The 25,542-nt window shown below is 37.6% G+C and overlaps 1 protein-coding gene across 1 annotated transcript in view; it reads left to right on the forward strand.

Annotated features, from left to right (window-relative positions):
- The window catches only part of LOC306874613 (uncharacterized protein), a 308,235-nt gene extending 293,357 nt beyond the window's left edge, over positions 1 to 14,878 (forward strand). The window contains exon 32 of the mRNA XM_079424761.1: positions 14,716 to 14,878. Within this exon, the coding sequence (XP_079280887.1) occupies positions 14,716 to 14,791 (76 nt within the window). The 3' untranslated portion in view covers positions 14,792 to 14,878. The remainder of the gene's footprint in view (positions 1 to 14,715) is intronic.
- Positions 14,879 to 25,542: the final 10,664 nt, after the last annotated feature.

Raw genomic sequence — 25,542 nt, forward strand, 5'->3', positions numbered from 1 at the left:
GTTTCCCAGCGATGATTATAACTCTAAAGCAGAGATGGATTATGTGAGTACATGCCTATCAATTGCCCATGAGAAAAACATATGAAACATCTTTTATTTGTAGACTTTTAGTGTAGATCTTCATGATTTGGAAGTGGGCCTGTGAACTATTTTAAGAAAAGCATATATAATGTAAAGGAAAATTATGCTTTCTTGGTCTGTTTAGAGGAAATATTAATACATTCATACACCATTTCTTTTTAGAAGCTGGTTGCTCGAACTTCTAGCTCCTAAACTACTATTTTGCATGTTCATTTATCACCATATGATAAGATCTGACAATGGGCTCTTGATTATATCATGATTCTCATCAAGACGGTGAGGACATTGATTCCCAGATGTCTTTGAAACTGGAGTTTGTGTATGATCCGAACTTCAAAAACCATGTGAATTACTTACACACCGCCGTCCAGATCCCCACAGACATCTACAAAGGTGGTGAGAAACCAGACTGATGCTATTAGATCTCTTTATGAGTCAATGAGAGTTCATGACGTGTCTGTCTGTCTGTAGCTCCAGTGATTCTGAACGAGCTGAACTGGACGCAGGCGTTAGAGCGAGTCTTTATAGAGAACAGCAGAGACGACCTGTCGTTGCTCTGGCAAGCATTTGGAAGCCCCACCGGTGTCAGATCTGATCGACATGTACTGAGGAAGTTCATAGTTCATTTTGCATAAATTGTGAAACCAACCAATCAGATTGCAGCTTGAGACCACATATGTCCCAAATAAGTAAAATATTTTCTCTTGTAGCTGCTCCCTGGAGAGCGCCGGATAAGACTGACCTTTATGATGTACGACGACGACCCTGGTAATACATTTCATGTATATTTTGAGTGTTTGATTCCTTTCAGTGAACCTGTAACTATATTTGGAGACTTCCAATCAGATGTCAAACTGTCCAGTTAACCTAAAGTAAATCAACTTTTTTGTCCATAGTCCATAGTCGACATCTGTTGATAGGCTTTGATTGGTCAGTTTAGGTTTGAGGGCGGGGCTTAACAGATCGTAATAATTAAACTCGTGTCGCTGCTTTCCTCAGGTACATTCAAGGAGCATCCTCGCCCAAAGATATAGTCATCCTCGTAGACGTGTGAGTATTTGCGTGTGCTGTTGCGAGCTGCACGTTTGCCTGGTTTTGTAACATTGAAATTCTTTCGTTCACAGGAGTGGCAGTGTCAGTGGACTTACTCTCAAACTGATCAAAGCTTCGGTCACAGAGATGCTCGATACACTCTCTGACGATGATTACGTCAATGTGGCCAGGGTCAGTCAGCTACTTTTGAAGTAGTTTTGATTTGATAGCCCAATTTGGCAAAAATTACAAGTAAACGATAGCGGATGGAGGACTTGGTTTTCAAGTGAAATGTAAAAGTAAATTAAAAGACCACTTCTTAAACAAGAGAAAGTGAACATGTTGGTTGTCTTAGCAAAAAACTAAAATAAATAAATAAAAACTAGCAAGCACTGTCACTGAAAGCCAATTTAATATTAGTCTTCTTTTTGTTTTCGTTTTGAATAGTCTGTTGTCTTTGCTGTTTACCTGACGTTATGCTACAGAGGCATTTTTATTTATTTATTTATTTTATTCCACAGTGTTTGCTAAACTTTCTGTGATTTATTAGTCAATATATAGGCTAATACAGCATGTGGTGTATGCCTCGTCTCATTCGTTTTTGTTTATAAATGTAATATTAGCTAGTTTGTCGTTGTACTGTTTTATTGTTCTGCTTTTCATTAAGAATAATAATGTCTTTCAAGTAGTCATCTTTTCATCTTTCCTTCTCAATGAAGCATCTTTTCATTGTAGTCTTATGAAGTGAAAGGTGTAAAGGTGGAAGCACAACAATTATCTTTTGTTGTAAAACGTGATACCAAGGTTACGAATTCGAAAGTGAAAAAGTGAAAGCTTACAAAGCCCCGCCTCCCCGGTGTAATACCAGTTTTGACGCAAGTTGATAGGGTGTCGTCCATTGACAAAAGAGACACTTTTGGTAATTGGCTGATAAAATATTCTTGAAATATTTGCAGATATAATGGAATAAAAATGCTATAATTAAGGTCAATATGTTAGTTACATTATGTATAATCACTTTGTTCATTTATTTGAATTTTTGAACCTGCACTTTTACATTTTCCCTCTATTTCTGTCGTAGTTCAATGAGAAGGCCGAGGCGGTGGTGCCCTGCTTTAAACACCTGGTTCAGGCGAACGTGCACAGTAAAAAGATCTTTAAAGAGGCTGTGATGCATGCCAAAGGAACCACCGATTACAAATCCGGCTTTCACTTTGCCTTCAACCAGCTGCTCAACGTGAGTCTGAACACAATGTACACAATAAGTCAATCAACGAAATTCGTTGCGTAATATGCAGGTTACAGTGTAGAATTTACAATGGAAGTGAATGTAAAAATTAAAAATACTGTTCAAATACAATAGTATAGCCATAATATATTTAAGTATTAACATGATTTTAGTGCAGCAAAAATCACTAACCTTTTCTGTGTAGTTATATCCATTTTTAAAAACTTCATTGCCATTACAGAATGGCATAAACTCAGTAATTTAACGCCTTTAAAATCTGCATACACCTTTTGACTTCTTGAGTCAGTTTTGACATATCATAATTTAATCCATAACTTAGTCATTTCATACTAAATCCATATAGTACCTGATTCGAAACAAGCAAACATCACATGTAAAGCCTAAGTTGATACCTGGGTCAAAATTGACCAGTAAATTTGTAACTATTTTTTTTTAATTCGTGATACATTTCCACAATTTGGTTCCCATCCTAAAAACTACAACCCGAATTCCGGAAATGTTGGGACGTTTGATATAAATTTGAATAAATGTTTACCATGGTGTAGCATCTCCTCTTCTTTTCAAAACAGTTTTAAGACGTCTGGGCATCGAGTTTCTGGAGTTTTGGTGTTGGGATTTGGTCCCATTCATGCCTGCTGAAGAGTTTGTGGTCATCTTTGACGTATTTTTAGTTTAATGATACGCCAAATGTTCTCTAGGTGAAAGATCTGGACTGCAGGCAGGCCAATTCAGCACCCGGACTCTTTTACTATGAAGACATGTTGTTGTAATAGCTGCAGTATGTTGTTTTGCATTGTCCTGCTGAAATACAGAAGGCCTTCCCTGAAATAGACGTTGTTTGGAGGGGAGCATATGAGTGAAGTGAAGTGACATACTGCCAAGTATGGTGACCCATACTCGGAATTCGTGCTCTGCATTTAACCCATCCAAAGTGCACACACACAGCAGTGAACACACACACACACCGTGAACACACACCCGGAGCAGTGGGCAGCCATTTATGCTGCAGTGTCCGGGGAGCAGTTGGGGATTCGGTGCCTTGCTCAAGGGCACCTCAGTCGTGGTATTGAGGGTGGAGAGAGCGCTGTACATTCACTCCCCCCACCTACAATCCCTATGTTGCTCTAAAAATATGTTGCTCTAAAACCTTTATATACCTTTCAGCATTTATAGTGCCTTCCAAAACATGCAAACTGCCCATACCGTATGCACTTATGCACCCCCATACCATCAGAGATGCTTTTGAACTGAACGCTGATAACACGCAGGAAGGTCTCCCTCCTCTTTAGCCTGGAGGACACAGCATCCGTGATTTCCAACAAGAATGTCAAATTTGGACTCGTCTGACCATATAACACTTTTCCACTTTGAAACAATCCATTTTAAATGAGCCTTGGCCCACAGGACACGACAGCGCTTCTGGACCATACTCACATATGGCTTCATTTTTGCATGATAGAGCTTTAGTTGGCATCTGCAGATGGCACGGCGGATTGTGTTTACCAGCAGTGGTTTCTGGAAGTATTCCTGGGCCCATTTAGTAATGTCAATGACAGAATCATGCCGATGAGTGATGCAGTGTCGTCTGAGGGCCCGAAGACCACGGGCATCCAACAACTTCGATGATGTTATGCGCTGTAGATGATGAGATTTGCAAAGCCTTTGCAATTTGACGCTGAGGAACGTTGTTTTTAAAGTATTCCACAGTCTTTTTATGCACTTTCACAGATTGGAGAGCCCCTGCCCATCTTTACTTCTGAGAGAATCTGCCTCTCAAAGACATCCCTTTTATAGCTAATCATGTCACAGACCTGATGTCATTTAACTTAGTTGCTAGATGTTCTCCCAGCTGAATCTTTTCAAAATTTCTTGCTTTTTCAGCCCTTTGTTGCCCCTGTACCAGCTTTTTTGAGACCTGTAGCAGGCATCAAATTTGAAAAGAGCTCATTTAGTGGATAAAAGTGTAAAATTTCTCCGTTTAAACATTTATGTTCTCTATGTTCTGTTGTGAATAAAATAGTGGCTCATGTGATTTTAAATTATTTTAGTTTTCATTTTATTCAAATTTAAAAAAATGTCCCAACATTTCTGGAATTCAGGTTGCATGCATTTTATGTACCGCTCCGTGATCAAAAATGACCTCAAGGCAAAACAAGAGTTAAACAGCTAACAGTTCAGTAATACACTAAGCTGAAACAGAAGAATTAACGCAAGTGCTTTCTTAAATTATAATCATCAATTTTTTTGCTTTTAAATCCTCCAAAAATTGCCCCACAATGTCCAACTTTAATTTTTTTGAAGACAAAAGGAATAATTACCACTAAAGAAATTATTTGATTGGTAATCAACACATTGCCACACATGAGGCAGATGGTGCTTCACTTGTATTGAACCTGAAATTTTCCTCTAAAATACACCTACATGTAGCAGGAATTTTGACCAATGATATTTCTTTGTGGGCGGAGCTACCAAGCTTGATGCAATAGAAATATAAACCAGGTCACAACAAAAATCACAACTCATTTGATTAAAGAGAAGTCATGATTTATTTCTTTGCTTGTTTGCTTCGGACGCAGTATTCTAATCTTCTCTCATTCTGTTTCTCGTTCTCACTCAGAAAATAAATGTTCCTCGAGCCAACTGTAATAAAATCATCATGTTATTTACTGACGGAGGGGAGGACCGAGCTCAGGACATCTTTGAGCAGTACAACTGGCCCAATAAGACGGTCCGATACCATTTCACATCACACGATATGATTTATATCTTCATTCTCTGTTGAGCATCTTGTATTTCTGGTGTGCCGTTGTCCTCTGGAAGTGTTTGTTCCTCATAATTAGCCCTTTCCTCCAGCGAAACTGCTCGTTTCCTGTCTAATTTGCCAGGGTAATTGTGGGATATGCGATGTTCTCTGCAGGTCCGCGTGTTCACGTTCTCGGTGGGGCAGCACAATTATGATGTCACTCCGCTGCAGTGGATCGCATGTGCTAATAAGGGTGAGACACACTGCTCATTTAGGGGAGATGCATTAAAATGCAAAAATATCGGCCTGTAATGTGATGATATAAGTTGATTTATATGGTGATGCATGTTGAACTGTTCAGAAATAACATGACATCTCATGTCTCGGCAGGATACTATTTTGAGATCCGCTCCATCTGTGCTATAAGGATTAACACCCAGGTGAGTTACACACACACACACACACACACACACACACACACACACACACACACTAAGCAACATTGTCAATATTCACTCGATTTTCAATTTTAATGTAACTATTTTTCTGATTGTTTGGTGTCTCACAACTCACAAATATACAACAACAACAACAACCTTTATTTATAAAGCACATTTAACACAATAAAAATTGATCCAAAGTGCTGTACATAGTGCATAGCAGGACTACACTATAAAAACAACAATTACAAATTTCCAAAAGCTAAGGAATAAAAATGTGTTTTCAGAGTAGATTTAAAAATGTCCAATGAAGAAGCAGACCTCACATGATAAGGAAGAGCATTCCAAAGCTTAGGCCCAGCCACAGAAAAGGCCCGATCACCCTTTAATTTGTAGCGACTTCGTGACACATTTAAAAGCAAGTGATCTGAAGATCTGAGTGCCCTAGCAGGACAATATGGCACAATAAGATCACAGATATACCTTGGTGCACAGCCAGACAACGCCTTATAAACAAACATAAGAATCTTAAAATCAACTCGAAACTTAATGGGAAGCCAGTGAAGGGATGCGAAAACAGGAGAAATATGATCCCTCTTTTTAGACCCAGTCAACAGTCTTGCAGCTGCATTTTGCACAATTTGTAATCGAGATTGTAATCGTGAAGATTGAGGAAGACCACAATAAAGAGAGTTGCAATAATCTAATCGTGATGTTACAAATGCATGAATTGCAACTTCTAAATCTTTGCTTGAAAGAAGGTTCTTCAACTTTGCAATAGATCTTAAATGGAAAAAGCTTCCTCTAATAACCGCACTAATTTGTTTATCAAAGAATAGTGAAGAGTCAAAGATCACTCCAAGGTTTTTGATTTGTTTGCATACATTCGTTGAGAGAGGACCTAACTGGGCTTTCAAAGCAGGAGAGAAATCTGCCGGACAACCCAGAATTAAAACCTCTGTTTTATCCTCATTTAGCTGCAGAAAATTATTTGTCATCCACCTCTTGATATCATCTACACATTCCAATAACACATCAAATGGAGCAGTGGTGTCAAGCCTTACTGGGAGGTAAAGCTGAGAATCATCTGCATAACAGTGATATGAAATGTTGTACTTTTGAAAAATGAGGGCCAAGGGGAGCATATAGAGGGAAAACAATAAAGGTCCCAAAATAGATCCCTGGGGCACACCAAACAAAACAGGCGCAGATGGCGAGGAACAATTTCCTAAATTTACAGAAAAAGTCCTCTTTTCGAGGTAGGAAGCAAACCACTTTAGTACAGTGCCCTTGACACCTACCATATATTCTAACCTTTCAAGAAGAATGTTGTGGTCAATGGTATCAAATGCAGCGCTCAGGTCTAACAAAACCAGCACAACACAAGAGCCTGAATCTAGAGCAAGCAAGATATCATTTGTAACCCTCAACAGAGCTGACTCAGTACTATGTAACGATCTAAAGCCAGACTGGAACGTGTCCAAAATATTAAAAGAATTCAAATAAAACTGGAGCTGTGAGAAAACTACTTTCTCTAAAAGTTTAGAGATAAAAGGCAGTTTAGAGATCGGTCGATAGTTACTGCACATTTCTGGATCAAGTTGAGGTTTTTTCAACATAGGTTCCACAATTGCATGTTTAAAACTAGCTGGAACGACACCTTTGGCTAGAGAACTGTTTATAATAGCGGTTACCATATGACTAATGGTAGAGAAAACATCCTTAAAAAGACGAGCCGGGATAATATCTAACTTAGAACCTGAACACTTCATAGTAGAGATAATATCAGCTAGCTGAGTTGGAGAGACAGGTTTAAAGTTAGACAGACAACTCATAGGACAGGGCAGTTGCAAGTGACATGGTTCAGATGGAACAATGGAGCTTCTAATATCAGCAATTTTTTGAGTAAAATGTTTTAAAAAATCTTCACAAAGCTCAATAGAGGCCTCAGATAAAATATTCGTGGTCGGGTTTAGAATAGAGTCAATCGTATCAAACAGGACTTTCGGTCGCTTAGCGTTGTCAGAAATTAATTGAGAAAAGAAATTTGATTTTGCCTGTTTTACTGCCGTTTGATAGTTAAACAGACTTGATTTTAAAATGTCAAATGAAATCTGTAGCCTATCTTTTTTCCACTTTCGCTCCGCTTTTCGACACTCTTGTCTGAAAGCGCGGGTGTCATCATTTAACCACGGCTGGCCAGCAACCTTCATCTTTTTACGCTTAAGCGGAGCAACAGCGTCCATAGATATAGAGGATGCTTTATAAAATATCTCAGTCAAGCATTCAGTATCCGTTTCATTCAGAAAATTATTATTAAAATGTGAAGAAAATGTTCAGAAAACAAATTTGCAGTATTTGAGTGAATAGCTCGAGAGAGAAATGAAGGCTGAGGGCAAATAGAAGATGGGAGAAAGCACTCAGATTCAAACAAAATAGGATAATGGTCAGACAAACACGCATCAATAACCTCCAGTTTTGAAATCAAAAAGCCACGAGACAGAACCAAATCTAGTGTGTGACCCAGATTATGAGTTGGACCACATACAGATTGTACAAAGTTCAAAGACTCTAAAATAGTTACAAATTCTTTGACCAATGTTTTAGAAGGGCAGCAGAGATGAATGTTAAAATCCCCAAGAATCAATAGTCTATCAGCCCGAGTCACCAGATCAGAGAGAAAATCAGAAAATTGTTGCATAAAATCCTTATTGTATTTAGGGGGTCTGTAAATCAGAGCACATAGCATAGGACCATTTAAATCAACCTTCAGTAACTGGACTTCAAAGCTAGAAAAGGTGTCCGTAGGTACAGGCTTACATTTGAAACAGTTTTTAAAAATTGTTGCAACTCCACCACCATGTCCAGAGGCCCGTGGAGAACTGAGAAAAGCACAGTCAGGAGGCGCAATCTCGGCAAGAGGCATCAAGTCACCCTGTTTTAACCAGGTCTCAGTCACAAATAAAAAGTCTAGGAAGTGAGATGTAAACAAGTCATTTAAAATAAAAGATTTGTTCGATATTGACCTTGCATTCACTAAGGCCATCTTTACAGTAGCAGGGCAAACAGACTGCCGAGATCTGAGAGGCGCGTGTTTGAGCAAACTAATGTTTTCAAGATTGACACTCTGACTCTTACCATTTGATCTAATGGAAGAGCGGCGATGTGGCGACCAGATGACCGGGATGGGATAATTATCCTGAAACACAGTCGAAGTCCTCACAAGGGGGTCACGGCGAGATCCATGATGGATGTACCTGTGGCGGCGTGCGATTCCCAATGCGGCGCAGCGGTTGTAAGTTCCGCCGGAGAGACGGCAGAACGAATTTAGTCTCTGTAAATCCACCGAAGAGTATTTAAGCACCATATTTGGAGAATTATCCACACCGGGAACGACAAAGAGACTCCACTTTGAAGAACAAACAGTAGAACTCCAGCACACCAGTGTGCAAATGATATAACACCACATTTCAATCTGGATTCACTCCTCCACGTTCAAGTTCACCAAACGGATCTCAATAGATCCACGCATTCAGATCCTCCGACTCATTCAACCATGAAAGTACCCAACAATAATCAGGTGAGATCTCCTCGATCAAAGGGCATAAAATATCCTCAAAATTAGGCTTAATTTTAGAATAATAAAATACCGGAGAGCAGCGGCAGCCAAACACGCCAGCGTTCGCTCAAACCGGAAACCACACTATACCATGTGGTTCACACTATACCATGGCTGTCCAAACTCCAAATATAAGGCGCTTCATTAGCATGATTCAAATTTCAGGAGCAAAAACAACATTTGAGCTTGTGTGTCTGATTTATTTCAGTTCGGAGAGTTCAGTGAATCAATTCGTAAATGATTTGTTTGTTGTCTCACAACTCAATCTTGAGAGCTACAAAATGGTTTAAAAGTGAGATTCAAACTGATTCAAATTTCATTGAGTTGGTAAATTCGATTCATTTCAGATTTATACGATGTGCTTCACTCACAAAATGTTCATTCACACAACTCGCAAGTTTGTGAGAAACAGATGCTTTAATAACGTGATTCAAACTAATTCAATATTTAGTTGCAAAAACAATTGTGTTGGAAAGTGTTATTTATTTTAGTGAATCTTTTTATTTCAGTGAATTGATTTGTAATTGATTGGCTTTTTACATTTTTTGTGCTTCACTCATCTCTCAGTTCTCAAGAATGAGTCAAAATTCAGTGAATTGATACATTTACATGTATCACTGTTCAAAGTGTTTGCTTCAATGAATTGATTTGTTGCTGATTTGTTTCATAAAATTCATCAAAAATGTTCATGATGGAAGTTTTTGGTTGACACTTGTCATTTATTAAAATATATATTTGTAAATATTAGTGTTTATTAGTATGTATTGTTATATTGCTACATATAATTAATTTATAATTTCTATTAAAATTCAATATTCCTTGTGTTCATGTAGAAAAAAAAAGTGAAAAACTTGGCTGGATTATTTTAACTAAATGTTTTACTGTATTTTTTGTCTTGTGCTATACATTTTTAATTTGTTGTTCCTCTGAATGAAAAAGTAAACATTATTTCAGAAATTCTTTATATATATATAACCTGTGGTTAATTTTACACTATGATTACAAAATTGTTCTAATTTTATAATGAAATTATGAATTGAAAATGACTATTGACTATTGAAAATGACTAATATCACATAAAATTTAGATTGGATAGTATGCACATTGGGATGCAGGCTATCTGAATGGACCGTTGAATCACTGGCTCACTCGATTCATTCAAAAACTGATTAATTCATGGAATGAAACACCATGTTGCTCTGCGCTGTTGTATAAAACTAATAGCACATTTGTGCCCGCGGCCTTGCACACATGTGCTGATATACAGAAAAGTACATTGCTTGTGCAATGAATATAAAAACGTAAAAACTCATACATGGGTATTTTTTGTTTCATTGCTGGAATTATAAGGGCATTCTAACTGTATTCTAATGAGCTTCATCGTGCACTCTCAAGACGTGTTTTTTTTTCTTCCAAAGTTGGATAATGTCAGCTCTCCTATCGTCTCTCAGTCCCTCTCAGTCACACATACATTATGTCAGGAGAATGTCTTTAAATTCTAATCAAGGAAAAATCATACTTTCTGTTGTCTTCTTTTTAAAGAACTTCAAAAGTTGCGCTTGAACCATTTTGTGCGAAAAATGACGAAATTGCTTCCGCTTGTGCGCAGCTTGTTACAGTTCTGATTGGCCAATCACCGTATTTAGTTCGTAAATTATCATAAGTAGAGAATTTTAACATTTCATGTGAATGATAAGTTTTACGTAATACACAAAATAAGCCAAAGGGGATGGTAAGGGGGGATGGTGGTTTTACAGAGGGGATGCTTTTTGTCATTTTTCGACCAGGGGGATGCCTCCTCAATTCGAGCCCTGAATATCATTGATGTCACTCTTTGTGTGTTCAGAATCAGCTGATTTTATGGGTGATGGGGGTCGATGTAAATCTGGATGAGCTGAAGAGACTCACGCCACAATACAAGGTGAAGTCTGAAAAACCCATTTTTTAATGCTAGTCTTCAACCCCTCACAAAAAAAGAGAAAACATTATCACAGACCCTCTTTTTCTTTCTCTCTATATGTAGCTGGGAGCAAACGGATACATCTTCACCATTGACCCAAATGGATACGTGCTGATGCATCCGAACCTGCAGCCTTGAGTGAGACTCTGATTCTCAGTCTGCTCCTTTAGAAATCACAGCACAATCAAACTTATTTGTGTTTTTATGATTTCTTTGGCATGAAAATATTGGCACAACAGTCCATTTTTGTTTTTCATTTCATTTTGGGGTGTAATATGACCCAGACATTCTTGACAGGTTTTGTGAGATTCATTGTACTCATGATTGTTTGTTTGTCCCAGTGTTATTTTAGCGTCATATAATTTATGTACTATTAAGATTTTAATTAATATTTTGAATTAGGGTTTATTTTGTATGTTTTTTTACTTTGTTAATTTTTTTTGTAATTTTGTTGTATTTTTCCCATTTTTATTATTATGAAATAAATACAACTAAAATAAAATAATTTTAATAAATTGTATTAAATATTAATTTACTTTCTATTTATATATTATTTTATTTATTTATTTATCTATTTATTTATTATTTTCTGGATTTTTCAGAGCCTGTGACACTGGACTTCCTGGATGCAGAAGTAGAAGACATCAGCAAACAGGAGGTACAATCTTCACTAACCTGAAGTGCTGATTGTCCTCGTTGAACTCTTTCTCTGTTGTTCATAACAAATGAATCATTGTTTTCGCTGTGGGCGGCACCGACACACTCACTTTATGTGTTAAATATGACGTTCGGCTGAATCGGTTTCTGTTAAATCATCAGGAGCTCATGGATAAGTTTTAACATCTGTTTTGTCTTTTCTAGATTCATCTGTAAATGATTGACGGTCGATTGGGAGAGATGACGATCAAGACTCTAATTAAATCAATGGACGAGGCAAGTGTGTGTGTGATTAATGTGGCAGATGAAACTAGGACATGTTTGAGGAGAGAAATATACACAGATAAACAAGTGAAAACAGACCAAAACAGGTCTAAACAAATATTCTTGTGGGTTTTAATGTGAAAGGACCACAGTACTATTTTACTGGAGTAAGTATTATTATGGATTATGGACTTGTATTTTTGTTTAAAGTTACAACGTCTTAATGCTGGAGTTTTTGTGTTTTTTACAAACAGCTTTTCACATGACATTAACCGATGGACTGGAGTGGTGTGGCTTGTGGATTATTGTGATGTTTTTATCAGCTGTTTGGACTTTTGTTCTGACGGCACCCATTCACTGCAGAGGATCTATTGGTAAGCAAGTGATGTAATGCAACACTTCTCCAAATCTGCTCCCATGAAGAAACAAAAGGGTGAGTCAATTTTAGAAACTGAGCAAGAACAGTGCAGGGATCTATGAATTTTCATAAGATTCTAAGAAATGTTCAAATATTTGCTTGAAAATGTCTGATAATGAAATATTGCCCTGCAGCGCTACATTGATGAGGTCATGGTTATGTACTCCCGGACGCTGGATCAACGACACTGATTACAGGTACGAGTCGATTAAACAGTTCATATCATCCGGTTTGACGTTAAACATGCTAAACTCATGGTTTGTTTTCATGTGCCGCCCCCTACAGTCTGGGACTGGTACTTCCTCCATACAGTGAATATTACATCCAGGCTGATCTCAGCGACGTCATGCTACAGCTGCAGTGTGAGTCTTTCATTTAATACGGATGATGATGTTTTGTGTGAGATTATTGATGTTGATGTTTCATTTTAAATAATCTCTCCTGCGTTTCTCTCAGATTTACAGTCCCTGCTGCCGGACGTTTGAGTCAGCTGGTCATGTCTTTCTAGGTCCCAGGTATGATATTTCCTCTGGTAAATGTAAATGTAAATGACAGGTGGGCTTGACGTTGGAGCGGCCGGTGGGCTTGACTTTAGAACGGTCGGCAGGCTTGAGGGAGCCACAGCCCAGAGGGCTTGACTTTGGAACGGCCGGCGGGCTTGAGGGAGCCACAGCCGACAGGCTTGAGTGAGCGGCGGCTTGCAAACTTGACTTTGGAGCGGCCAGCGAGCTGGACAGATGATCTGTTCCTATGAAAAAAATAATAAATAAAAATTTAAATGCAAAGGGTGCTCACACCAAATGTTGATTTGATTTAATTAATAGAAGTTAATTAATAAATAAAATGTATGACATTTTGACAGCCTCCTCACTTTGTAGCATTTTTACCTTAAACTTTTCACAGTACTATAGCTTTGCAGGTTGGTTTCTTAAGGTGTCTTGGAGATGACACCACAGTTCTTCTGTGTTTAGTCTGTCTCAGTTTGTTCTGTTTCTTCATGTCATTTCAGACAGACTGGATGATGATCAGATCAGATCTCTGTGTGGAGCACTGGCTGTTGTCAGAGTCCTTGTGCAAACAAAAATCTGGAATGTTTAGATTGAAAAACTGATATTTCCTAAATTCCTACTGACACACTACAGCAAAAGATATAAATAACTGACTTAAAAATATTTTTTTATTGCTGAAAATAATAATGGCCTAAGACTTTCACAGTACTGTAAATTATCCCACTCGTTACATGCTTCCTGCCACATAAGTGAATAGTTAGACACAAAATTGATTTGAGTTTAAATATTTTATTAGCTATATAAAACAAAGTTTCCACAAAGAAAAACAGTCCCTAACAAACGGCTGTGAGCCTGGAAGTTCAGATAAGATGGACATTAAAGGCATAATGTACAGTCGTATCATTAATTGCGTATCACAGCTTTTCACCACACTAAGAAAGGACATCCAATGTTGGTCGCCGTGATTTTGCCAAGTAAGACATGTTCCTGGATCAACATCTTTTGTTGAGCCTGGATCAACATTGCTGTCCAAAAATATAGACTTAACCCAATCCCTACCCCTAAACCTAACCCTACCCATACTTTATTCCTAAAATCAGTGTGAAATGATAGCTGATTAACAAGGGTGTAGAAGCACCTAACCCCGATTGTAAGCCTAAAACAGATCAACAAGGATGTTGATCCAGGAACATGCTGTACTCGGTGAAATCACTCTCACCGACAGTAAATACAGTCAATAACTGAGGCACAAGCTGATAGCAGTTGTGTTTGAATGAAAAGAGCAAGAGCGTGGCGAAAGAAGTGAAAGAAGTGCCAGTCTCAAATGGCAACAGATGTTATCAGGGAATAACATGCCTCAGAATGCCCAAACATGTATAAGAGCAATAAAAACATGTTTAAATTAGAGGACAAACGGCTTTAGCTAGTGGAAGATTTAACTGAAAGTTGTTGTTTTTTTAAGGCAAAATCACATTTGTATTTGTTCTTTGTCATACATAGCGTACAATCATTAGCATGTGTTACACTTTATAGTGACACAAACACAAACAGACAAACATATGAATGGAATGTAAGTTTTAAATGTATTATATTTAAAAGAAATACTGTTTTATAAATATGTATACAAGAACATGTAAATGTAATTTCTTTTTACTCAAAAAAACCCTAACTGGAATATAGTAACTAATTTGCACTTTTTTTCCACTGAACACTAATTGTTTTCTCTTCTTTTCCACCTTACAGAGTAGATGAAGATCCATTGTCAAGAGTCCCTGATAGAGATCAATGGCCAAAAGAGGATAAATTCTGTATATCATAGTTTGAAGACATGATGAGAGGAGCAGTAAACATCAGGTGAGGATCTACAGAAGAGATGCACTACTGTGTCTGTGAGGAGAAATAAATGTGAGCGTGCTCTGACCTACATGCCAGGTGCTACTTAACACCATGATGAGAACAAAAACCACCTAGTCTCGTTACATAATTTTATTCGTTTACTTTAGTTTATTTTCTTTCCGTTGAGTTTCGTGTTCAAAAGTTAAGTTTGCCGCAAAGTCCAGCTCTGACTGCACTCGCTTCAGACTTCAACTAGCAACAGACTCTGAAACCATTCTTCAGCCAACTCCCAAGACTTCACTACGAACAACCAATGAACTGTCAGCCAATCATTCTCTTAAACTCATCCTTTCCTCACTCTTTCTCTTTCTGCAGCGAATCAATGTGTGAATGCGTGTGTTCATGTGTAAGATTAGTTTATGTCTGAGGTTTATATAAATAAAGTCTTAGGGTGTATTCACACCAGGAAAGTCTGTTAGTTCACTTGCTTTGGTCCGGACCAAATAGAATGTTTTTTTTTTTTTGTTTGTTTGGTGCGGTTCGCTTTCACACTGCCCTTTTTTCAAGTGAACCAGTAATTGTAAACAACCACACGTGTGCCAAGGTCATCAATTCATTGGACAGAAATTCTCAAGCAGGAAGTTTGAAAACAGGCTAATCATGGAGATTTTTCATAGTGCAATTGTTATTATTTTACTGATTTTCTTTTATCAGCTACAAACGCAATATGCAGACACCTATGAACTTCAGATGAGACAATGTCATCTATACCATGTTGTAACAAGGATTTTGCGAAGACGAATAAGTGCTGCAAGACATTTCCGACAGAGAGAGCATGCTTTTATGTGCGCCTACCATGGCATGCTGACAGTAGCACTGCGCAGAACACCGATCAGGTATAAAGAAAGTGAAACCAAAAAAAAAAAACTGCGCATAGGAGAGCGATTGCAGGCTTTCATACGTGTAAGCTAACTGCACGATCGCTCGAAAACACCACCCCCTGCTCAACGTGATTTGTGGCCCCTAGAAATTTAAATTGTTCATACAATTACAATCACTGCTATTATTATTGCATACTAATATGTGTAGGCATTTCATCACCCCTAATTACATAGTAAAAATCATGTTGCACTCTGCTTAGGTTCATTTGGAATCAAACAGAGACCACCTCTTCAGCTGGGTCTCGGTTCGGTTGTTTGGTGCGCACCAGAGTGCGATTTCTGTATTCACACCTGCCCAAAAGATCCACACCAAAGGGGGAAACGAACCAGAGTTTGTTTTAATCGAACCAAACAAGACAGGTGTGAATACACCCTTATTTATATTGAAAAGAGAAGTATCTTGTGTTTTGTGCTTACAAGTTAATGTCACTGCCGATCTTGTTACTGTGCTATTAAATGGTGTTTTCACTATATTCTGGATTTTAATATCCAGTGGAGAGTTGATGTTATACGGCTCGTTCAGTGAATCACTGCCGACTCAGTGATCAGCCGTGAAACAGTGAGTCTGTTCAAATTCCCTGTAAAATCATAAATGATTCCCTTTGAGCTAAATTGACCTGTTTCCCTTACATTACATTACACTTCTTACTTTCTTAGAGGCAGTAGGGGTTGGGTGCTATTTTATTTTCTATTTCCTCTTGTTTATTGCTAGTTAAGGAGGCAGGGAAGCTCTCTTTATTTTTGATACATTTCTTAACATTAGTTACATTTATACATTTACATTTATTCATTTAGCTGACGCTTTTATCCAAAGCGACTTACAATTGCTATATATGTCAGAGGTCGCCAACAAATAACCAGTATATTATATAGTCTTTGTTCTGTGGATGGAGCCTCTCCTTCATCAGTCCAGATCAACAAAGCTTCAAGTATACCAGTTAAAAGCATTAACAGCATGTACCTTTCACTTGTTCCACTCTAAATAGAATAATGCATTTTGTTTAACAATTATCATCTTTCTAACCACCCGTTTTAGAAATGTTGTACTTCATTGTTTTACAGTTAACAGAAACATCTGTAAAATTACCGGTTAATGTAACAGTACTTTTTTTGTTTGTTTTGTTTGTTTTTACAGTATACAGTTAAGGACAATTATTTTTTAGTTTGAAAAGTTCTCTTTTTGTTAAACCAATACTACTGGTCATAACGTGTTTCTTCTTAAACGGTTATGGTTCTCTGTTTGTATTTGATTATTTGCACTATGTCTTGGGCTTAGGCAAATGTCTATTGTCCACCTAAGTGATTATGTATGAATTGATTGTTTATTTGCTATTGTCATTGTGAAGCATCCTTGAGCTTGGGAAAGGCGCAATATAAATTAAACATTATTATTATTATTATTAAAGTTGTAGAGGTGAAACATAAAATTGTATCAGCAATCTTGAGATTACTGTTTGAGAGGAAACCATGCTGGTCTGGCTGATATATACAATCAAGACAGAAATCTTCCTGTTGTACACTGAGGGAAAAAACTGTAAAAAATGATATGTACAGGTACATCTCAAAATTTTAATATCGTGAAAAAGTTCTTGCAACTTATTTCAAAAAGTGAAACTTTCATACATTTTAGATTACATGTAAAATATTTCAAAAGTTTTTTTGTTTTAATTTTGATGATTAGAGCTTACAGCTCATGAAAGTCAAAAATCAGTATCTCAAAATATTAGAATAGTTACATTTGAGTTAAAATTAATGACCATCCCTACAGTATAAATTCCGGTTATCTCTTGTACTTTGAAACCACAATAATGGGGAAGACTGCTGACTTGGCAATGATCCAGAAGATGAACATTGACGCCCTCCACAAAGAGGGTAAGTCACAGAGGGTCATTACTGAAAGGTGTGGCTGTTTACAGAGTGCTGTATCAAAGCTAATTAAATGCAAAGTTGACTGGAAGGAAGAATTTGGGCAGGAAAAGGTGCACAAGCAACAGGGATGACCGCAAGCTTGAGAATACTGTCAACAAAGCTGATTCAAACACTTGTGAGAGCTTCACAAGGAAGCTGGAGTCGATGCATCACGAATCACCATGCTCAGACATCTTCAGGAAAAGGGCTACCCAGCCACTTCTGAATCAAAGTCAACGTCAGAAGCATCTTAAGCCAAGCCACCAAGCCCACGGTCGGCCATCAGGCAGTTTTTGTTCGTCGGCCAACAAAGTTTTCTCAGTGTGTTCTGCGCCGTCGGCTGAAGTTGGCCCTCGTTGGCTTGATTTCGGCTGATTCGACATGTTGAATCGGCGTCGGAGCTCGTTGGTCAGTCGGGCTGTCTGATCAGCTGCCGAATGAGTGCGCGAGAAAAAACCCTACTTGGCCGTCAGGTGCCGAGCGTCAGCTTGGTGTGTCAGGGCAACTTTGGACCAAGACGCTGCCGGCATCAGCCGACCCCGCAGTCTGCTTTCGTCGCCACTAGTTCGTCGGCGTCGGCTTGGTGTGTACTGGGCTTTACCTGGGCTGTGAAGAAAAAGAACTGGACTGTTGCTCAATGGTCCAAAGTCGTCTTTTCAGATGAAAGTAAATTTTGCATTTCATTTGGAAATCAAGGTCCCAGAGTCTGGAGGAAGAGTGGAGAGGCTCAGAAGTGAAAGTTTTCTGAAGTCCACAGTCAACGCAGCCATCTACCAGGAAATTTTAGAGCACTTCATGCTTCCTTCTGCTGACAAGCTTTATGGAGATGATGATTTCATTTTCCAGCAGGACTTGGCACCTGCCCACACTGCCAAAGGGACCAAAAGCTGGTTCAATGACCATGGTGTTACTGTGCTTGATTGGCCAGCAAACTCGCCTGACCTGAACCCCATAGAGAATCATGGGGTATTGTCAAGAGGAAGATGAGACACCAGACCCAACAATGCAGATGACCTGAAGGCCGCTATCAAAGCAACCTGGGCTTCCATTACACCTGAGCAGTGCCACAGGCTGATTGCCTCCATGCCACGCCACATTGATGCAGTAATTCATTCAAAAGGAGGCCCAACCAAGTATTGAGTGCATAGAAATGAACATACTTTTCAGAAGCCTGACATTTCTGTTTAAAATATCCTCTATTTTTTTATTGTTCTTATGTAATATTCTAATTTTCTGAGACACTGAATTCTGGGTTTTCATTATCTGTAAGCCATAATCATAAACATTTCAAGAAATAAAGGCTTGAAATATTTAACTCTGTGTAATGAAATCTATATAATATATGGGTTTCACTTTCTGAAATGAGTGACAACAAATATTGACCTTTTTTATGATATTCTAATTTTTTGAGTATCTTTATGTCGGGTGAAGTCAGCTAAAATGGCCCAAATAAGGTTGTAGAATCATATCTCTTTAGATTTATACAAAAAAAATCTAAATAACTGATCTTGCATTGTTGCTTCAACACTTGTTGACATGTAACAATACTTTTTATTGGTTGGAGTTTTTTAAGGCAGGCAGGACAGAGTGTTACATGAAGCTTGTCAGAGAAATTGTAAGGTAATTGAGCCTGATATAGTACATTTCATTAATCACTAATAAGGGTACTAAAGCAATTATAAGCTTACCAACAAAGCAAAGGTTCATTTTTATGAATAAAAATATAAACAAAATTATAAAAGAAACTTTGATTTTTGAGAATTTGAGAAATGCTCAACTTTATGCGAATAATAGGCGATAAACACTAGAAGGCGCAAAAAAAAGCTGCCAGAGTTAGTTTTTTTATTTAAAAAAAAATTGATGATGTATACTACATACAAGCAAATGAGCACCAAATTAATTTTAATTACACAAAGCTGCGTGGGCAGAAAGTTCTCCAGCAGAATTGTTCACTTCTTTCCTGTTTGTGAAAAGATAGGACTGCAAGATGTTCTGGACAGAACTTGTGGATAAAACACTAGAAGGCGCAAATCCTGGCAGCGGCAGATTGCAGCGCCACTTCCGGTGGCATCCCCTGACCGTTTCTGGCAGCTGCCAGAGTTTGTGTTTTTTCTTGCTGTTTTTGCTCTTTGCTCAGTAAAAACTACACTGTTCTCAGTGGCATGCGGTGGTGTTTTTTTTTTTTTTTTTTTTTTAATGATGATGCAAAGTTCCCACAATTGTATTATTATTTTTATTATTATTATTAAATTTGTATGTATCAGCTGTCAGAGTTCGTGCCAGGAATCACGATCCATTGTCAGTTTGCCATACAGTTTTATTTTTTAAATAAAAGTTTTGATGATATATACCAAGTAGATGCGATCAGAATATGAACCCAATAAGCTAAATTGCATAAGGACATACACACAGATAAGGAGTGCCCAGCTGCCGCTAGCCAATACTGTATAGATGCACACACAAACATTTTTTTTTATGTATTTAATGTAACACTTTAGTTATTAACTAGTTGCTTGCATATTACTATATAGGAAAGGAAAGGAGGTGACTTGTGCTCTGCATTTAACCCATCCAAGTGCACACACGCAGCAGTGAACATACACCCGGAGCAGTGTGCAGCCATTGCTGCGGCGCCCGGGGAGCAGTTGGGGTTTCGGTGCCTTGCTCAAGGGTCTCACCTCAGTCGTGGTATTGAGGCTGGATATTCACTCTCCCCACCGACAATCCCCGCCAGACCTGGGACTCGAACCTGCAACCTTTGGGTTACAAGTCCGACGCTGTGAACATTAGGCCACTGCTGCCCTCAATATATATATTAGCTGTTTATTAATAGCCCACTCATAAAGCACATACTAATGCCTTATTATATAATGCCATATATATATATATATATAAACCCAATAAACACTGCTTGTATATATATATACACCATGAACGCTGACTGACCTGAGATTTGTGTGCAATAAAATTATCTTATCTGAGATAATGCAATAAAGTAATTTTTAAAACTGTTTTTAAAGCATTTGCTGCATGGATTAAAACAGGTTATTAAATAATTCACATACCAGACAAAATTGTGTTGCAGAAAATCCTTTAAATCTTAAGGTATTCAGAGCAAACAACAAAAATCTGAAAAAATATAATCGGCCTGTTTTAGGTTTTTCCTTATTTTTGTATCTTTACATAATGAAAGTTTTTGTTTTCTATTTGAATTATTTCACTTTAAAGTAGTAATTTAAAGCATTCTATAGATATATTTATCATATTTGTGACTCAATTCGTTGAGTTTCGGTTCATAGTTGTGAAGCGCATCCTCCGTTTTCCTATTTATTCTATAAAAGCACAACGTTTTATTGATATTGAATCCACACAAATAAAAGTAGACTCTTTACAGTTTGAATGATGTATTACACTTAACTTTATGATCAAAATTTACAGCGTATTTTAAGTTGTTTCCACTATCAAGAAGAAAATGCAAGTGACCGCTCTGGCGGGGGTTTCGTGCCGTGGAAATGTCACCACAATAACAGACCAGTGTGCAACACTCTCTGGACGTATTTTACAGATGCTGTGCCACGAACTTTAAATATATCACATACTTTTAAAAATCCAGCGGTTAGTTGATCCTTTCGTTAGGAGTTCGGCGTCACGGCATCTTTGTTTCTAGGTGGACTTTCATTAGTTGTCAGTTATAATCATCAAAATGAAAGGAAATAAACATTTGAAATATATCAGTCTGTGTGTAATGAATGACTCTAATATACAGGTTTCATTTTTTGAATGGTATTACTGAAATAAAATCAACTTTTTCATGATATTCTAATTTTATGATCAGCACCTGTATGGTTAAATCTGACGATGCAAGAGAGAACTCGATTCGGTCCGGTTTTCTGAGCGCAGACACTGAAGCATACACACACAGAAAACGCCTCTCATAGCGCACGAGTACTCTCTCGCATCACATGAACAGAGAATTACACATAAAATGATGTCGAATTGTCAGTTTTGACAAGCATTCACATAAACACAGTCAATTACATCTTAAATGAATGTAAACAGTATCAGTACATTGCATCCATTGCAGCTGTGCATTCGGTTTTACTATAAAACCTATGTAATGAGTTTGGAAATTTTAGAGAAAGGCTTAATAAATGGACTGTAACTAAACCCATTAGATTTAAGGCGACTAAATTTACTGTAGATTTACTCGACTAAAATGTTATATTTAGTCAACTAAAACTAGACTAAAACTAAAAACAATTCAAATGACTAAATTATGACTGAAACTAAATGGTATTTTAGTCAAAAGACTATGACTAAAACTAAATCATATGTATATATAAATAAAAGACTGGCAAAAAGAGCATACTTACTGAGGCTGAGCTGACAGTCTTTTCTGCGTCGTCTGAGTTTTTTCGGTTTTACAATTCTTAATTTAGCCTATACCGGGTACATCAGCACCAGGCTTTATCTTCCCAGTTAATCTCTCTCTCTCTTTAAGCAGGTTTTCATCCAGGCCTGACTCTATTATAAAAACACGTCAACAATAGGCCTGTCAGCTGATTGAATTTAGAGGCTGAGATTTGTTTTACTCAATATCCTTTTAAATGTTAAACCAATATAACAATTAAAAGCTAGGATAGACAATCTATATGAATGACAATTCTTACCTAAATACATGTACAGTACAATACAGAACAAAAGTAGATTTCTGCAGCAGCACTCTTTACTTTCACACAGAAAACACATGGTAGTGTATTACACCGAACTCAGTATGAATCTTATTGATCTATTAAATCATGAAAACTGCTATACTATGTACTGATCCACCAATGTAGTTCAGTTTACGAACATGACACTATAGAACAGGGCTCGACAATAAGGACTGCCCGATGGCCCGGGGCCAGCATGAAAGATGGTCGGGACAATAGACAGATGGGCCACTGCAGCGTCGTCGAAAATTTTTATCATTTGCATGGGTTAAAGCCTTGTTAATTTAAAAATTCAAGCGATTAAAAAGCATTTCTGCGTGAAAGACAACTCCACTCAGTAGTACTCGCTCGCTGTGTTCTGTTCTGTGTGAACAGGGCGCGCACAGACAGCTACATTTCTAACAAGCGCCTGCAGCCTGAACGGGCAAATACATACAAAAGCATGTCAAAATACCCATCTTGGCAAGTAACTTTGTAGCTTTAACAATGATTAATCTAATTTATACACTCGAGTACAGATGCACAAATCGACCGGACATATTTTGTTTTATTTCAGACCATCTCTGTCCTGTGCTTGCACAAACATTGCACTGCAATCATTTCCCCAAATGCCATTTGTGTGGAAATGTAACGTTATTATAATTAGTCTGTAAACGGCCGTTAACAGACACTGAAGACGAACGCAAAGAGGAAAAAATTACTGTAGCAGTCAGATCAAGATCACGATGCACGAAATATAGGAAGAAAATCCAAATACTGAATTTGATATGAATGTTTCTGAGGGGAACTGGCTGTTTTTAGTAATGGCGTTTTCTTTTCATTTTGTCTCCGTATAATGGGCCTTTCAAGGCCCTTTCACACAGGACGCGGCATGCGCTACACTGGCCAGAGCGAAGTAGGCGGAGTTTTCCATTTTTTTAGCGGGAGTTCTATAGAGTCTGGGAACGGGACGTCAGCAACGCAATGCATGTTGGGAGTTTAGGTCACGGAGCTGCGGTAGACACTGTGTTGGATTGTGATCGTGAAGTTTTAGTTTACTTCATTCTGCAAAAGGCGGAGTTTTTTTAGCGGGAGTTCTATATGTCTAGTCATTTGATCGTTGTTCCACCGGCAGCAAAACATGTATCTGTCCTGTGCTAAGAAGCGAGTGATAGTAATAAGAAGAAAGAGAGCAGCAAGAAAAAAAGAGGCTGTGGGTGTAGTTTATTTATAAAACCGCATTATTTCAACAAAGTAGTGGAGGAGGCCAGAGGAGGAACGGCTTTTAACACAATGCTGTTGCTGCCTGTGTGTATTTCATGTGACAAACTGATGCATACTGCCTATCTGCTATAAGCTACCTGACTTTAAACACACCTGACATGCCAACTTGAATGGAGATGTGTCTCTATGACTTTTCTCCCGACCGCAAACTTATCGTATAGCTCTGGAAATTCAGACACAGAGAGTCAGCTGTTCATCCATTTTGATTTCAGCATTTGTTTGGATGCCCCCATTTCTATTGGCCGCGCGGGGAAACGCTGCTCTACTGCAGGATAAACACTGTACACTCAACACACTGATGTGAATATTTCACAATTTAAAATGTTACATTAATTTGAATACTAACAGTATTGCACTTGATAATACTATTTTCTCAACATCACAGTCACGATAATGCGGAGTATTAAAGCTAAACAGCCCATCAAAGAAACAAATCATTATTAGCTTAGCTCTGATCATGGGTCAACAGTGTTGGGGGTAACGCATTACAAATAACGCAAGTTACGTAATAGTATTACTTTTTTCCAGTAACTAGTAAAGTAACGCATTACTTTTTCATTTACAAGAAAATATCTGAGTTACTTTTTCAAAAGTAATGCCAGTTTCTTTTTTCCCATTTATTTACAGACAGTACGCTGTGAACATGCTTTTAATGTAGTCCTATACTAAGTGTGAATGTGCATGAATTCATCCCACTCGCAAAAAACAGATTTAGTATTTATCAAAATGAATTAAAACAGTGAAATGCAAACTCAGAATATGACGCAAACCTGCAATAATTTAATGTTAAACACAAATGTATCTAATCCCATTTTATTAACCAATGTCTCTGCTGCTGACCTTTGATGATCCAGAACAACCATACTAATAAGCAAACAATAATTGTGCTTCATTGTTTTTTTATTGCTGAAGAGTGTTGAACCACCTTCTCCTGCATTCTACAGTACAGATGTGAAATTACTTTTCCTTCAGCCTGAGGTTTATTCATTACACTTTTTGGCGTGAAAGGGCTTTTACATTTTCTATAAATAGAACTTCTTGTATTAAAAACAATCAAGCCCTGCTCATATTTAAAAAGTAACAATGCATTTCTTTCCATAAAAAGTAGCCAAGTAACGCAATTAGTTACTTTTTTGGGGGAGTAACGCAATATTGTAATGCATTACTTTTAAAAGTAACTTTCCCCAGCACTGTGGGTCAATAATTATTTTAGTTACTGTAGATGGAGAACAATGATAAAAATAATGTGTAATATAGGCTAATGTATGTACACAGATTTTATTTTCAAAAGTATACATTTTATATCTACACACGATTTAGCTTGAAAGTGTATTGATGTGTGCATAAATTAGGGCTGTAAAGCTAATTGCTTGTTAAAAACAATTAAAAAAAATCTGAAGCTGCTCCAGTTTAGTGCCTGTTTCAGAACAAAGCCCCCCCTCCCATATTTATATATATTTTTTTTAAATATTATTGACATTAGTTTATTTATGTATTGTAATAATAATACTCTGAATATAAACCAAATCACCAGCCATTGGCAGCAATTCACTTAATGAGTGAGTCGTTCCGTTTTTTTAATTAATTAAATTGTTTCAAATGACTGCTTCATTCGGAAAACAAAGCAAGTCACTTCATTTGTTCAAAAAAGTGGATTCATTCAAGAACAAGAGACCATTGGGTTTCTTGGAAAGGTATATCAGTTCTGCTGTGGCTTTGCTTGCAACAATACTGACAATATTTTGTGTAAAATGTAACAATATTAACTTGCTTATTGAACTGTTGTATAAAAATCAATATCACATTTGCAGATATTTATGGAAAACAACACTCTTGCTCTTGTTAAACTACATGATATGATGTAAATATAAGATAAAACCCATACAGGGGCTTCATTTGCCCTCTTATCT

This window comes from Barbus barbus, assembly GCF_936440315.1.
Source record: "Barbus barbus genome assembly, chromosome: 9".
Classification (NCBI taxonomy): Eukaryota; Metazoa; Chordata; class Actinopteri; order Cypriniformes; family Cyprinidae; genus Barbus; species Barbus barbus.